The sequence below is a fragment of the Bos taurus genome, chromosome 29, assembly GCF_002263795.3.
Source record: "Bos taurus isolate L1 Dominette 01449 registration number 42190680 breed Hereford chromosome 29, ARS-UCD2.0, whole genome shotgun sequence".
In the NCBI taxonomy this organism is placed as follows: Eukaryota; Metazoa; Chordata; class Mammalia; order Artiodactyla; family Bovidae; genus Bos; species Bos taurus.
In genome coordinates, this window is record NC_037356.1 from 6,118,812 (window position 1) to 6,134,906 (window position 16,095).

Here is a 16,095-nt window from a genome sequence, read left to right on the forward strand (position 1 = left end):
GCCTCTGGTACAAGTCTGAGGGGATTCTTATTCCTTAACAGACTCTGATAGCAGGTAGTAAAAAGCACTGAATAGAGTGAATCAGAGCTTCCCTAAAAGCCCCTGAAAATTCCGTCAGTTTTAACCATTAACTCCCTGGACTCTTGACTCAGAAGTTTCTCTAAAGCTCTGCGTCGGTGCTTACGGATGGGGGTGGAAGGGCGAGTGAGAGAGTTTGAGGTCAGGGTTGTGGTGGCCGAGGGCGGGCTGGGCACGGGACGCGGTCACACCGGTGCTTCTTCCGGCTCGGGTTTCCGCCGGGGGCCTCGGAGAGGGACCTTTGAAGGGGCGGGGGGAGGCGAGCAGTAGGGGTGTGTGTGTGTGAGTGAGTCCAAGGGGCGGCAAAGGTCCAGCCAGTCAAAAAGAGTAGGGGTGTGTGTGTGTGTGAGTCCAAGGGGTGGCAAAGGTCTGATCAGTCAAAAGGAGTAGGGGTGTGTGTGTGTGCCTGAGTGAGTCCAAGGGGCGGCAAAGGTCCAGCCACTCAAAAAGAGTAGGGGTGTGTGTGTGTGTGAGTCCAAGGGGTGGCAAAGGTCTGATCAGTCAAAAGGAGTAGGGGTGTGTGTGTGTGCCTGAGTGAGTCCAAGGGGCGGCAAAGGTCCAGCCAGTCAAAAAGAGTAGGGGTGTGTGTGTGTGTGAGTCCAAGGGGTGGCAAAGGTCTGATCAGTCAAAAGGAGTAGGTGTGTGTGTGTGTCTGTGTGTGAGTCCAAGGGCGGCGCAGGTCCTCACTCTGTCTGAGCAACATTCTCCACATCTTTCTGTGTCTTTCCAAGTGGGGCAGGCCGGTGTATGTGTGTGTGTGTGTGTCCAAGGGGCGGCGAAGGTCCCCACTCGGCTGAGCACCATCCCCCACATCTTGCTGTCTTTCCAAGCGGGCCAGCTGGTGTGTGTGTGTGTGTCATTGTGCGTGTATCTGTGTCTGTCTTTGTGTGTCTGTGTGTCTTTGTGTGTGTGTCTGCGTGTGTCCAAGGGCGGCGAAGTTCCCCACTCTGTATGAGCACCATCCTCCACATCTTGCTGTCTTTCCAAGCGGGCCAGCTGGTGTGTGTGTGTGTCATTGTGCGTGTATCTGTGTCTGTCTTTGTGTGTCTGTGTGTCTTTGTGTGTGTGTCTGCGTGTGTCCAAGGGCAGCGAAGGTCCCCACTCTGAGCACCATCCTCCACATCTTGCTGTGTGTCTTTCCAAGTGGGGCCGGCCGGTGTGTGTGTGTGTGTGTGTGTGTGTGTGTGTGTGTGTGTGTGTGTGTGTGTGTGTGTGTGTGTGTGTTCAAGGGCGGCGCAGGTGTGTGTGTGTGTGTGTGTGTGTGTGTGTGTATGTGTTCAAGGGCGGCGCAGGTCCCCACTCTGTCTCAGCACCCTCCTCCGCATCTTGCTGTCTTTCCAAGCGGGGCCGGCCTCTGGAGGCTGCTGGGCCGCCTCCCGGATCCCAGACCGGGATATCCCCGGCGGCGGCGGCCACAACAAGCTCTCCGCAGACAAAGGGCGGGCGCGGCGGGGAGCGCGCGCTCGGAGCGCGGGTCCCGGCCGCCAGGGGCGCCGAGCAGACCCCGCGCCGGCCGCAGCCGCGAAGCCCGGAAGAGCCGGCTCGGGGCGCAGACCCCGCCCGGGCTGGCGCAGCGCCGGCCCCGGACTCCCACTCGGTCTTTGACCCTCCGTCCCCTCCCGGCCCCCCGGCCCCCCCGGCCGCACCGCTGGAGCCGCTGCGCCCGCGGCCGCCGCTGCTTGTCGGCCGGCTGGCTGAGAGCGCGGCGCGCGGGCCGGCGGCATGGCTGTGTCCTGGAGGAGCTGGCTGGCCAACGAAGGGGTTAAACACCTCTGCCTGGTAGGATGGCGGGCGAGGGTCTCCCGGCGTCTTGTTTCTGGGGCAGCGATCTTGATTCATTCTCTGAGCGAGCGCGGGTGGGAAGCTGGAAGTTTTGCCTCTAGTGCAAAACATCCTCCACTAACACAAACTTTCTGCCGGGAATACCTGGACATAACCATCTCCTCCCTCCCTTCCTCCAAGCCCTCTGAACTTGCCTACACTTTGATGCGAGAGCGGATGCGGAGGAAGGGAGATCCCTGTTAGTTAACACAGCTTTCCCTTTAACCCCTTAAACATCTTCACCACCCCCACCCCTTTTTCTCTTTTCCCAGATTGTTTGTCGGATTTTATTTTATACAGCAAAGCCCTCTTCTTTATTATCTATTCTTCATTCAATGGATATTTTTAAAGCTTAAACATACAATGCTTGGGACTTGGTGATGTCACTCATCACTTAGTCTTGTTTTACCTCCAGGGGTTATCTGTGATCTTTAGGATAACTGTTGCAGCCCAAATACTTAATCTCAGGTGTACAGGGGCTGAGTGAGTTCAGATACGTTTTCCTCTTAGTGGTTTGCAGCTTGCTGGTCAATTGAGAAAGCTTTTGGCAACGACTAATTGAGGTTCCATTGAGCGTATTGTGTCCGACGAATGTACTTGAATGTACTCCATTCATCGGGTAGTACTTATTTTTAATTCTTTTATCTCTTTCTCCATATGATTTAGCTTATCTGGCTCTCCCTGAATGTCCTGCTTTTCTGGAAAACCTTTCTGCTGTATAACCAAGGGCCAGAGTATCACTACCTCCACGAGATGCTGGGGGTAAGTGGGTCTTGGGTGACCTGGTGGAGTGGGTATAAGGTGGGCAGACGATGCTACAATTCTTGAGCAGTTTTTCTATTTATTGAAGAAACGTTCGGTGGGTTGTTCACTTCAGGAGCGTTTGTTAGTTTCTAAAGTGGTCACGTTTTCATGATTTATCATTTACACTCGTGGAAGTTACAATGATTGACTCTTAAGAGCCAAAGATAATCTTATAAAGAGAACTGCTAGGCTAGTAATACCTGAGAAAAGTTGTCACTTCTTGCCAGCTGCAAAGTGCCCTGAAGGGTCTCCTTCACTTAAGGGACCAACCGATGACAGGCTTTTCATTCTCACTAATCAAGTCTTCAGCTTGCCCATCAGCTTATCCAGAGAATTTCTGCACTGCTTCCTTTTACTGTCAGTTCTCACACAGTATGTGTCTAAGGCAGTTATTCATTCTTGGGCATTTCTCAAATGCTTGCCCTGGGTTAGTGGCTGATTATTATTCCGGTGTTCTGGTCTAATAGGAGAACGATATTGTGCAAAATTTTGCTCTGATTTGTCTCATGTGTCAATATTTTTCTTTTTTTATATATTCCATGATGCTTCTGTTTTCATTCTTCCTCTCCTTCCCCTTCCTACTTGTCTCCTGAACAAAAATGGTATCACTGTGCACATCTTACTTTGTATAAGGAGACAGCTTTTTCTAAGAAACAAACAACAACTATAAGACATTAAAAAATCTTAGGGCATATGAAAAAGCAGATTTGGCATTCCTTTTCATTGGAGAAGAAAATGCATTCTGAACAGGAGGTGCATAATTTTCTTTTTCATGGTTTAATGACTGTTTACAATTATTATTAGTTCAGATGAATTTAGTGGAACCAGTCTTCCATTTCCTGTTTTTATAGTTACAAATCCTATCTCTCTTTAAAGCTCAGGTTTTATAGTAGTGCTTGGCACATATTAAGATTGTGATAAATTGAGGGTGAACTAATTGATTTATATTTTATTTTATAGAGTAAAGCACTGTTTTCATTATCTGTTGTTCACACAGATAATGGTATTTTCAAAGTTTAAAAATTGGTATTTTTAAAGTTTAATAACTTTTAAAGACTTCTTTTAGAGCTATTTAGAGTTCACAGTAAAATGGAGGGGAAGGCACAGATTTCCTGTATGTTCTCCTATCCCCACACATGTGTAGCCTCTCCCATGATCAACATCACCCACCAGAGTGGTACATTTGCTACAATTTGATGAGCCTACATTGACACATCATAATCACCCAACTCTGTATTTTAAAAGGATTGATAAAAATAGTCACAAAGATTAAATTCCTAAATCTGAACATTTCTTTCTTTCTTCCTACCAACCCTCCTCCATTCAGCCATATAGAAAACTGTCATGAAACCTTCACTTTTCAAATGGGCACATAAAGAGTAACTTCTCCCCTTTGTCTTCAAGTTGCTTACAATCTAATGGAAGCTCCAACAAGTAAATACATGTAATTCAATAAACAAGTTAAAATTTTTTTCTCTAAGAAATGCATGAAAGTTTACTGGTCTATCATGTTACTTTGTTTCCTAGAAATCCCCCTGGGGTGTAAATTAGCAAACAGGAGGTTTTGCAGTGCAACATAGATCTGACCTATTCATTATATATTACTTGATGAACAACTTGGAGAAAACTCTTGAGAGTTACAGTGGCAAACTTTGCTTTGGAAAATGGTGAATCTTGATCAGGACATAGATGTAATAATATAAAATCTAAGCCTCGACAACTTGGAAAGACATAATTGAACTTGGAATTTCAGCTTTATGACATAGTATAAACTAAAATGATAATTTACTTAAAAAATAATTATGTTGGAAACCAACAAGTTAGTTTTTTATTAGTTTGGATGCTGTGTAACAACTTCAAATATATTTTGGTTACAACTCATATGAAGAATACACACACACACACACACACACATATACAACCCAACTAATTGAATTATATGTTTCACCTCTCTCTACATCATCCCACTTTAGTGGTTTTATTTGAATAAGATGATAGGCTAGTGAGGTTCAGTGGTGAGGCCCGCAGAATATAGGCCTGGTACTAAGCAGGGGCTCAATAGATATTGATCAGATGAATGAAGACAAAAAAATAATAAAAGGACTAAACGGAAGACTGTGAGTAGTATGTGCAAGAGGCAGATTGAAGAAGAGCAGGGTCATTGTAAATTAGTTTTCATAGAAACATAAGAATCATCATAGTTCAGTTCAGTTCAGTCGCTCAGTCGTATCCGACTCTTTGCGACCCCATGAATCGCAGCACGCCAGGCCTCCCTGTCCCTCACCAACTCCCGGAGTTCACTCAGACTCATGTCCATCGAGTCAGTGATGCCATCCAGCCATCTCATCCTCTGTCGTCCCCTTCTCCTCCTGCCCCCAATCCCTCCCAGCATCAGAGTCTTTTCCAGTGTGTCAACTCTTCACATGAGGTGGCCAAAATACTGGAGTTTCAGCTTCAGCATCATTCCCTCCAAAGAAATCCCAGGGCTGATCTCCTTCAGAATGGACTGGTTGGATCTCCTCCTTAACCATGTAGTTAGGAGTCCATATTTTATGAAGAGTCACTGGAAAAGGACAGCTTTTCTTTTTGACATCATGACTAAAGAAGAAAGATGACTTTCACATGTCTTACTTTTCATTAATCACCTATATGAATTTTTTAGTCATTAGTTTATCTACACCATTTGGAATAGATATCTGTCATTTTAGTGAAAAAGCAGTTCTGTCTATAGTTTGACTATTTGCTTAATGAAGGAGTATTTAATTTTATTTGTCTTAGGCTTATCCTTCCTAATCTTTTGATGATTGTGGTACTGTTTCATAGTAAAAGAACTTGCAAGCATTTTTTTGTATTTAAAGAATTACAGCAGAACAATGAGATATAATTAATTTTTAAAATAAATATTGTAGGCGCCCACATTTTATATATTTAATAACTGTATAGTATGAACTTTATGCCTTAGAGCAGTTTTTCTTAGAGCCTACCAAACAGTCACAAGAACATGGTCCCACCATGATAGAAATCCTGAAAAGGACACAGGTATTCTGATAAGTCTCTTTTAGGTAAATTTTAAGTTCATAAAAATCATGATGATATTTCTGGAAATGAGCTTGATTGCTACCACTTTAAAACACTATGGAAACAAAGCTTCCATTTGTTGAACATTTTGATAATAGCATTTAGTCTAAGGTTGTCATTATTCATCTGTAAAATGTAAGGTAATAATAAAGTTGGGCTAATATTACAGGAAGAAAGTGTCCATAGGATATAGCTCATTTGCAGGAAGACACAGACATTGAGAAGCAGTAAATTCTTCGCAGTAGTCTAAAAATCTCTGCTTTCTATTGAAAAACAATTTATTTGACTGTTTATTTAAACTGATGGTATACTAGTCACTTTAGAAATACTGTGTTTAACTAGGAAACTATCCTTCCCCATTGTACCTGGGGAAGTATAGGCTGAGGAATCTGAATGAATGGCTGCTCAAATCCCTTTGGATGGTCACTGTCGAAGTTAGGATTTAAATGCAGTGCTGTCTGGATTTTTGCTTTTTTTTTCATACTGCACAGATTTTCTAAACCACTTCACTGGCCCATCTCAGATAGTCACGTCACTGGTTAGTATTGCTCTTTATCAGTGCTGTGCCTGATATAATGTGACTCATACAAAACTTAAAATTTCCCAGTAGTACTTCAAAAGAGTAAGAAGCCGATGACATTAACTTTAATATATTTTATTTAAAATAATGTATCGTAGGTATTGTAATAGATTGAAGCATTCAACATGTGGTCAATACTTCTAAAAATTATTGATGAGATATTTTACATTATTTTTGTCTGTTCTTTGAAATATAGTATATATTTTCCACTTATATACATCACAGCTCAGCTACTAGAATTACTTGTTGTGTCTTTAAGTTTCATAAGATTTTTATAGATGAAAAAGTGGATTCACTCTTTCATCTGTAAGATATCCAAGTTGTTCCAAATATAAAGATTTTCCACTGACACAAGTGAATATCAGTTTTTTCAATTTAAATTAGTAAGATTAATGAACCTAAAAATCCAGTTCCTTGGTGGCCTTGGACACATCTCACACGCTCAGTAGCCACACGTGATTAGTGGCTACCATTTTGGACAGTACACACGCTGGCCGTGGGGAGATTTTATTACCTTCATGGCCAAATGCATTCATCATTTTGCTTTAAGGCAAGCAGCTAGCCACCAGTCAGCCATGTAAAAAGAAATCAGGGTATGGGTAGTCCTCTGACTCCCCCTTTCCTGAACAGGAGTTAATTTTGAATGGGAACTTGTGGGCTGTAGTAATTGGTGTGTAACTGTAAAAATATTTTTGACTTAATCTTCTCTGCTTCCTGGGAGGTGGGAGCCTTTGAGAAAAATTATTTAATCCTCAGAACTAGAGTTATTTTTATTCCTAATAGGCTAAGTGACTGTTCTCAGACCACAGTTTAAGGGTTAAAAAATTACATAAGAACTGCTAGGGAAAAGAAGATCGTAAATGATGGAAGATAAAATAATCTTGGGACTTAATATGTCTTAGTAGGGATTTTCATCAGACCTGTTTTTTCCCAGACTGGTTTGACCCAGGCCTGGAGGCTACATGGTCACGGCTGGTTTATGCCTGAGTTAATGTGCTTATCAGACTGTGCACTTCCTAGGAGATGTTTAATTATGACATGCTGTGAATATTGGAATCTTAAAATTAGCTAAGAGGGGGAAAAAAGTCTTTTGAAGAAAACCAAAGCAAACACTCAAATAAACAAACCAAACAACAACGTTTTTCATCTACGGTGCTTTAAATAAAGGACTCCATTGATTATTTAAGATGAAATTTGTTTTTGATTTATTTCTTTTCAAGGAATGGAAAATGTATGTAGTACTTTAATAGCAAGTGCTAATGTGTTGTGACAGACTCTGAGAGTTTCCTAAATTTTTTGAAATGTTGAGGCAAATTTAACTCAGGATATTTTCATATCAGGAGCCTTCATATCATAGGCACCTATTTCTGAGTTCTATTTCTGATATTTTAATGATTACAGGATGTAATTTAATTGGTATAAGCATTTTAATTTGAGAAGAAAATGCATTTTGTGGTACCAGATTCAGTGTGTCTTTATTTTATTATTTTTTTCCCCAAAGCTAACATTTGTGTATGGATCTTTCAGTTTCAAACTAGTTTTTCTCAGAGTACCATAATGAGAATTTAATTTTTTTGCTTAATCTCACAATTTTTGTTTTAGATCTGCTGAATGGACATGAAGATTTTTTTTTCTTATTTTTAAATTCTTATTGAGATACCTGTGTCATGTAGAAGACAGTTGTAAGCATTGAGGTTTTTCGAATTGTACAGTGATGATCTTTCTTTGGTCAGTCATTATCCTTCAAGTGATTTAGAAGCATTAACAATTCACCCTCTCAAGTGTCCTAGGAATTGTATCAGAATTAACATTTCTCAGAGACAGAAATCTGATGTCATGTGAATTTCTTAAGGTTGGAGATCGGCGTCTCTGTGTGAAGAACCTAGGATTTTAAGTCAGCATTGGTTTTATAGCTGACTTGTGTGTGTGTGTGTGTGTGTGTGTTAGTCACTCAGTCATGCCTGACTCTTTGTGATCCCATTGACTGTGGCCCGCCAGGCTCCTCTGTCCACGGAATTCTCCAGGCAAGAATGCTCGAGTGGGTATCCATTCCCTTTTTCGGGGATCTTCCTGACCCAGGGATCGAACCCAGGTCTCTCATGTTGTAGGCAGCTTCTTTAACGTCTGAGTCACCAGGGAAGCCCACATCTGGCCTGCTGCTGCTGCTGCTAAGTCGCTTCAGTCGTGTCCGACTCTGTGCAACCCCATAGACGGCAGCCCACCAGGCTCCTCCATCCCTGGGATTCTCCAGGCAAGAATACTGCAGTGGGTTGCCATGTCCTTCTACATCTGGCCTAGGCATCTGTAATTCTGCTGAGAAGGAGTATGTGCCTCCTGTCAATTTCAGAAAGGGCTTGATCATTAACTCTTTCTTTTTACTGCTCAGAATATTGTGGTTTCAATTCAAAGGATACTTTGCAATAAGTTGTTTTTTGTTTGTTTGTGTTTATTCTTAACATTCTGCTAAAGTGTTAAGCTTCTTGTTTATTGACAGGTGAAATTAGTTCCATTACACTGAGGCAGTCATGATGTACTTAATTCATTTATAAGAGATAGAGACTCATGTAATTTTAGACTTGAAAGAGAACTTTGATGCCTTTACTTAGATTTTCCCAAATAGAAAAATGAGGCTGATAATGAGCTCATTATCACCAGCTCAACTGGTGGCTTGGTCACTCTCCTGGTTCATTGTTCCTCACTCCAATGTTCAGCCTGTTATAATGAACGACTTGATAGACAGACGTATGTAAGATACATTAAACTCCATACTCTGTAGGCCACTAGCTTTTCCTGTTTAAAGGTGTTGAACTGTTCAAGAAGTTATGGAAAATTATTGACTTACACCCAGGATAATGTATATTTCCAGCTTTACAGTTGTTTTATACTTGTTTAAGACATATCCGTAAGGATTATGATATGTATTTGTATTTTTTTTTCTGATTACATGATGTTTGCTAGAATTTTAGCACAAGGTTTAACTTCTTTGTTATACTTAGCTAAATGTGCATTGTATAATTCTCTTTTATCAGTTCAGTTCAGTTCAGTCACTCAGTCGTGTCCAACTCTTTGCGACCCCATGAATTGCAGCACACCAGGCCTCCCTGTCCATCGCCATCTCCCGGAGTTCACTCAAACTCATGTCCATCGAGTCGGTGATGCCATCCAGCCATCTCATCCTCTGTCGTCCCCTTCTCCTCCTGACCCCAATCCCTCCCAGCATCAGAGTCTTTTCCAATGAGTCAACTCTTCGCATGAGGTGGCCAAAGTATTAAGAGTTTCGGCTTTAGCATCAGTCCTTCCAAAGAACACCCAGGACTGATCTCCTTTAGAATGGACTGGTTGGATCTCCTTGCAGGCCAAGGGACTCTCAAGAAGCTTCTCCAACACCGCAGTTCAAAAGCATCACTTCTTCGGCACTCAGCTTTCTTCACAGTCCAACTCTCACATCCATATATGACTGCTGGAAAAACCATAGCCTTGACTAGGTGGACCTTTGTTGGCAAATTAATGTCTCTGCTTTTGAATATGCTATCTAGGTTGGTCATAACTTTCCTTCCAAGGAGTAAGCCTCTCTTTTATCAGTACCATCCAAAAACAGCGTGGAATTGAAATTTGAAATTAATTTCCAAGATTTTCAATTTTATTTCCCTCATTTGATTATTAATAATATCAATTCATTGAGGACAAGCACCAGGTATTAATTGCTTAGATTAATTTATTTAATCTTTTCATCCATCCTATGGAGCAGATATTTTTAATTCTTAATTTTGAAGCTAAGACATTGAATTAGAGAAGTTCTGTAACTTGCTGATGAATGACAGAGCCAGATCTCTAGCTCAGACATACTGATTCTATAACTTGTACTGTTAACCACTGGGCTCTTTTGCCTTTAGTCAATGTTAGTGTTAGACTGAACCATATGGGATTGCCATTTTGATGGAACAAAAATATCAGCAACCTCAGATATGCAGATGATACCACTCTGATGGCAGAAAGCAAAGAGGAACTAAAGAGCCTCTTGATGAGGGTAAAAAAGGAGAGTGAAAAAGCTGGGTTAAAACTCACCATTCAAAAAGCTAAGATCATAGCATCTGGTCCCATCGCTTCATGGCAAATAGATGGGGAAAAAGTGGAAACAGTGGCAGATTTTATTTCCTTATTCTCCAAAATCACTGTGGACAGTGACTGCAGTCACGAAATTAAAAGATGCTTGTTCCTTGGAAGAAAAACTATGACAAACCTAGACAGCATATTGAAAAGCAGAGACATCGCTTTGCTGACAAAGGTCTGTGTAGTCAAAGCTATTGTTTTTCCAGTAGTCATGTACGGATGTGAGAGTTGGACCATGAAGAAGGCTGAGTGTTGAAGAATTGATGCTTTTGAACTGTGGTGTTGGAGAAGACTTGAGAGTCCCTTGGACTGCAAGAAGATCCAACCAGTCCATCCTAAAGGAAATCAGTCCTGAATATTCATTGGAAGGACTGATGCTGAAGCTGAAACTCTAATACTTTGGCCACCTGATGTGAAGAGTGGACTCACTGGAAAAGACCCTGATGCCGGGAAAGATTGAAAGCGGGAGGAGAAGGGAGTGACAGAGGATGATGGTTACATGGCATCATCGACTCGCTGGACATGAGTTTGAGCAAGCTCCAGGTGATAGTGAAGGACAAGGAAACCTGGTGTACTTCATCCATGGGGTGCCGGAGACTTAGCAACTGAACAACAACAATCAGCCATTTCATGTGATTCAACCTCATACAAACTATAAACATTTATTAATCACATTTTATGCCCGGGATAGCTCAGTTGGTAAGGAATCTGCCTGCAATGCAGGAGACCCCGGTTTGGTTCCTGGATGAGGAAGATCCCCTGGAGAAGGGATAGGCTACCCACTCCAGTATTCTTGGCCTTCCCTTGTGGCTCAGATGGTAAAGAATCCACCTGCAAATGTGGGAGACCTGGGTTCGAACCCTGGGTTGGGAAGATCCCCTGGAGAAGGGGAAGGCTACCCACTCCAGCATTCTGGCCTGGAGAATTCCCTGGACTGTAGAGTCCATAGGGTTGCAAAGAGTCAGACACGACTGAGCGACTTTCACTTTCATGCACCAGGCACGGTTAGTTCCTTGGTCTTTTGTAATCTCATTTAATCTTTCCATATTAAATTTAATCATTATAGTAATCCTGGAGGATAGGAATGATCACTTTTTACAGAATTGAGAAACAGATTCTGAGTGGTTAGGTAACTTCCCCATGGTCACCCAGCTAACAACTAGAGAAGCCCAATTCGAGCCCACGTTTGTCTCATATTAAAGACCACACTCAGTCATGCTGCTCCTTCAGGGAGGGTCTGAGACAAAGAGGGTTAGAGCCTGGAATTTTCTAATCTTTCTAGGTAAACCGTTTGTATGTATGGTTGTGTGTTTTGTCTTAATAAGTAAAGGTAAGACTACAGCTTATGGATTACTCTTAAACCTGCGGCAGACTTGAACGCCTTGTTCTGGGTTTTTTATCTCGGTCACTGTTAGGTCCGACTCTTTGCGACCTTATGGACTATACTCCGCCAGGCTCCTCTGTGGGATATTTCAGGCAAGAATACTGGAGTGGGTTGCCATTTCTTCCTCCAGGAGATTTTTGCAACCCAGGGATTGAAACCACTTCTCCTATGTCTCCTGCTTTGGCAGGCGATTTCTTTACCACTGAGCCCCCTGGAAATCCTAGCTGACTGCATTAATTTGCTTAGGCTTCCATAACAAAGGACCACAGACTGGGTGGCTTTAACAGTAGAAATTCATCTCCTCACAGTTCTGAAGGCTGTATACTTTCTCCTACAGAGGACCCAGCCTGAGAGAATGAAGCTTTTGGAACTGCAAAATGTTGTAGTACCTTGGGTATTGTTCTAGTTCATTTGTCTCATTTGATAGATTTAATACAGGGAAAGGCCTTCCTTATGTATTCAGTGCTAAGTTGAATATGGACAGTAGGTCTTTGAACTCTAGTCAGTGTTTCTAGTTTATCATGCTAAGCATTGTGTTGAACACAAAATTGGTTTCAAAAGTGCATAGGTAATTCTGGGGAGGAAAAATCAATGATCCTTTATTCCTTATTCACAAGATTGTAAGCTTTGGAGCTATATGGATATGAGTTTGAATCCTGGCTCAGGCGTTTATGTCCCTTTATGATTTTGGCGAATTACTTCTCTAAATCTAAGTTTAACTCATCTATAAGGTTAAGTTTAACCTTCCTATTAGGTTGTTTGTTAGGATTCCATGAGAAAATGTTAGTGCAGTCTTTGGCCCTTGGTGCATATGTGCATAGCAAAAGATAGCATTATTGTGAATATCAAGTAATATTATTTGATGTTAATGGTATTAATACTATTAATAGCAGTAAATGGTAATATAAATTATTTATGCTTGTTAATAAAAATATTAAAATAATTCAGAGAGAGATGAGATAGGAGGAATTTGCTGAACATATGGCAGATGACATTAGGAGAGAGTGACTTTTCCTTTTCTTTGACCTCTGGCTGCCCCCCCTGATCCTTCTGGACAAAGGAAGGCTGCACATTGCTATTTGTAATTGGCACAAAATTTGCACCAGCTTGGTTATGATTGCTGAGTGAAATTTCATCTTGAGATAGAGCACATTTTATTCAGAAAAGCTTTTATTAATCTTTACTGAACTTTGGAGTCTTCAACAGAAAAACAAGGGAAGTAATGCCTATTTCCAGTAGTCATATGTTGTGAGAGTTGGACTATAAAGAAAGCTGAGTGCTGAAGAATTGATGCTTTTGAACTGTGGTGTTGGAGAAGACTCTAGAGAGTCTGTTGGACTGCAAAGAGATCCAACCAGTCTATCCTAAAGGAAATCAGCGCTGAATATTCATCGAAAGGACTGATGCTGAAGCTGAAGCTCCAATACTTTGGCCACCTGATGCAAAGAACCAACTCATTGGAAAAGACCCTGATGCTGGGAGAGATTGAAGGTGGGAGGAGAAGGGGACGACAGAGGATGAGACGGTTGGATGGTATCACTGACTTGATGGACATGAGTTTGAGTAAACTCTGGGAGTTGGTGATGGACAGGGAGGGCTGGTGTGCTACAGTCCATGGGGTCGCAAAGAGTTGGACACAACTGAGCGACTGAACTGAACTAAACTGAATGAGTGTTTCACAAGATTACTATGAACCTTAAAGGAAATTAAAAGAAATAATAACAATAATAGCTAGGGCCGACATTCACTGAGTTGTTCTTCTGGGCCAGATGTGATAATTTCTTTAAGCAAAAGAGGAAGCTGAAGCATGGAAATTATAAATAATGTGCTCAAGGATTAAAGTACATTGAGCAAAGCCTATTATGTAATAAGAGTTCCAGAATGCAGCTTTCCTTCCCTCTTCTCTCATCCTTCATATTCATATACCGAAATCCACTTATCTGTTCTGGATTCCCATTAAAACATGATGAAATGATCCTATTTATCTCAAGAGTGTTGTACTGAGCATTAGGTATGACTTAACCAATAGCAAACTACTTTGAAGAATTGAAAGCGTCACAGAAGTAAAAAATAATGGTTATTATTACATATTGTTTCTGTCTGCTGTTCATTCTTCGCAGCTTTTAAGGCTCCAGCCATTGGTACCTTAACAGAGCTCCTTTGGGAGTTGTAAAGGATGGTTTGGACAAAGAAATGAGAAGATTTCATTTTCGTGACAGAGAAGCAGCAGGGTACCCTTAACATCTAATATACTTTACATTTATAGTGTTGATTATTGAAGTGGGAGATTAAAGGGCTGTGACTTGTAACTAATAATTGCCAAGACATGAACTAAAAGTGAGACTTTAGAATAAATTACCTGGTATCTATGTCTTAATGCAGCTTTTTGATGTGATAAAAGTTGATGTAATAAACAGCCTTGCCAAATGTAGTTTCTTTTTGGTTCTGGAAATGGGGTTAAAGAAAAAGTACATAGAGAAGAAGATGGTATTTCCATGACCAATCAAATTTGTTTACAGTTTTAGAAGTTGAGTTTGACAGTGACTTCTATCTATGGATAAATGATTTCAACACGTATTTTATAGGCAAAAGTTTCATGCTTTGATGGTTTTCATTGATTTGGACATTGTTAAAGGTCTCCAGACACATATCAAGAATACCAGAGGTCTAATATAGTTTAAGGCAAGAAGAGATGAATAATGTACACAGTGAAAGCATCTTATATATCTGAGATTTTTAAAAAATGGGTATGTGAACACCAAGATACATTTAAGAAATGATCTACGGTGAATGCCTTTCTGACTACAGTCATTTTTCATATGATAGTATTTTCACATAGCTGATTTTAAATTTCAAGTAATTTTTTTGAATATAATCTTAGAAAGCTCAGGTTCATTGGAAGGATCTGAAGTAGTAATGGTCCAAACAAGTTTCTTTTTCCCCACTCCTTATATTTTGGCTCTTTGTTGACTTCCTTTCCCCACAATATACCCTCTCTTATGTGCCTTCCAATTGGCATTTTATCCTGAGTGAACTCTCTGTCACCCCACCCCTTGCAGGAATTTGGATTTTAAGGATGCCCTAAAAAGAGATAGTTGTGGAACAAGAAAATAAGAACTGTTTGTTGAAAATACAATACTGATGAGATAGGGTGATTAGAGTATTTTTTATCTCTCACTGACTTTCCTTGGCCAAGTTACTTTTGATAAGTTACTTTGGGCTTTTAAGCTGTGTTAATTTTCTTGGTTTGAAAAGCATGGGCCCCAAAGCACATTAGTAAAGTGCTTAGAGTTATTCAAACAAAGGTGAAGATACATTTTTCTTTTTTTCCCATAGCTCAGAGTATCTAAAGGGAAAACCAAGCAAATATCAGCAGTATATAATAATGGATTCCAAATTGGAAAAAAAAAAATCACTCATATAAACCACAAGAATGCAGAGCTTCCATGTGAAAGTTCCTCTTCCACTTGGGAAATGGCATTCTTTATATTGGGTTTCCCTGGTAGCTCAACTGGTAAAGAATCTGCCTGCAATGCAGGAGACCCCGGTTTGGTTCCTGGGTCAGGAATATCTGCTGGAGAAGGGATAGGCTACCCACTCCAGTATTCTTAGGCTTCCCTTGTGGCTCAGCTGGTAAAGAATCCGCCTGCTAATGCAGGAGACCTGGGTTCCATTCCTGGGTTGGAAAGATCCCCTGGAGAAGGGAAAGGCTACCTACTCCAGTATTCTGGCCTGGAGAATTCCCTGGACTGTATAGTCCATGGGGTTGCAAAGAGTTAGGCATGACTGAGCGACTTTCACATTCTCTATATTACATTCATTACCTACAGCAAAATTTTTCTGGGATTTGGGCCTTGGCTTGGATTATGTAAAACCCACCATTGAACTACTCAGCTGTTTTGATCTTGTGCATTTTTTAAAACACAAGAGAGTGAAAAATGAGTCAAATGAAAATCTGAAAAGTTTAGTTTCTTGGATGATAATGCATCTACAGGGTTTCCTTAATTTTGATTTGCCTGAAGAAAACTGGTCTTAGATTTGTACTGGTTTCAAAGCTTGAGTGTGTTATGCGTAAAGGAGAAAATATACTTTGTTCAATCCACAGATTTTAGATACATGAAATTTAATTTGTCTTGTATGGTATTTATTCTAATTCTTGTTAAAGCCAAGAGTCTGCTATTGCCTTTTCCTTAGCACAGAGAAACTATTAGCTTAAATTTCAAGTATAGTAATATCTGTG

General features: G+C 41.0%; 1 protein-coding gene across 2 annotated transcripts in view; it reads left to right on the forward strand.

Moving 5' to 3' along the window:
* The first annotated feature begins 1,703 nt into the window (after positions 1–1,703).
* Positions 1,704–16,095, forward strand: part of NOX4 (NADPH oxidase 4) — a 188,354-nt gene continuing 173,962 nt past the window's right edge. The window contains 2 exon segments of one of the 2 annotated variants that reach the window (NM_001304775.1): positions 1,704–1,857; positions 2,566–2,661. In NM_001304775.1, the coding sequence (NP_001291704.1) occupies positions 1,801–1,857; positions 2,566–2,661 (153 nt within the window). In that variant the 5' untranslated portion in view covers positions 1,704–1,800. 2 annotated transcript variants of the gene reach the window in all.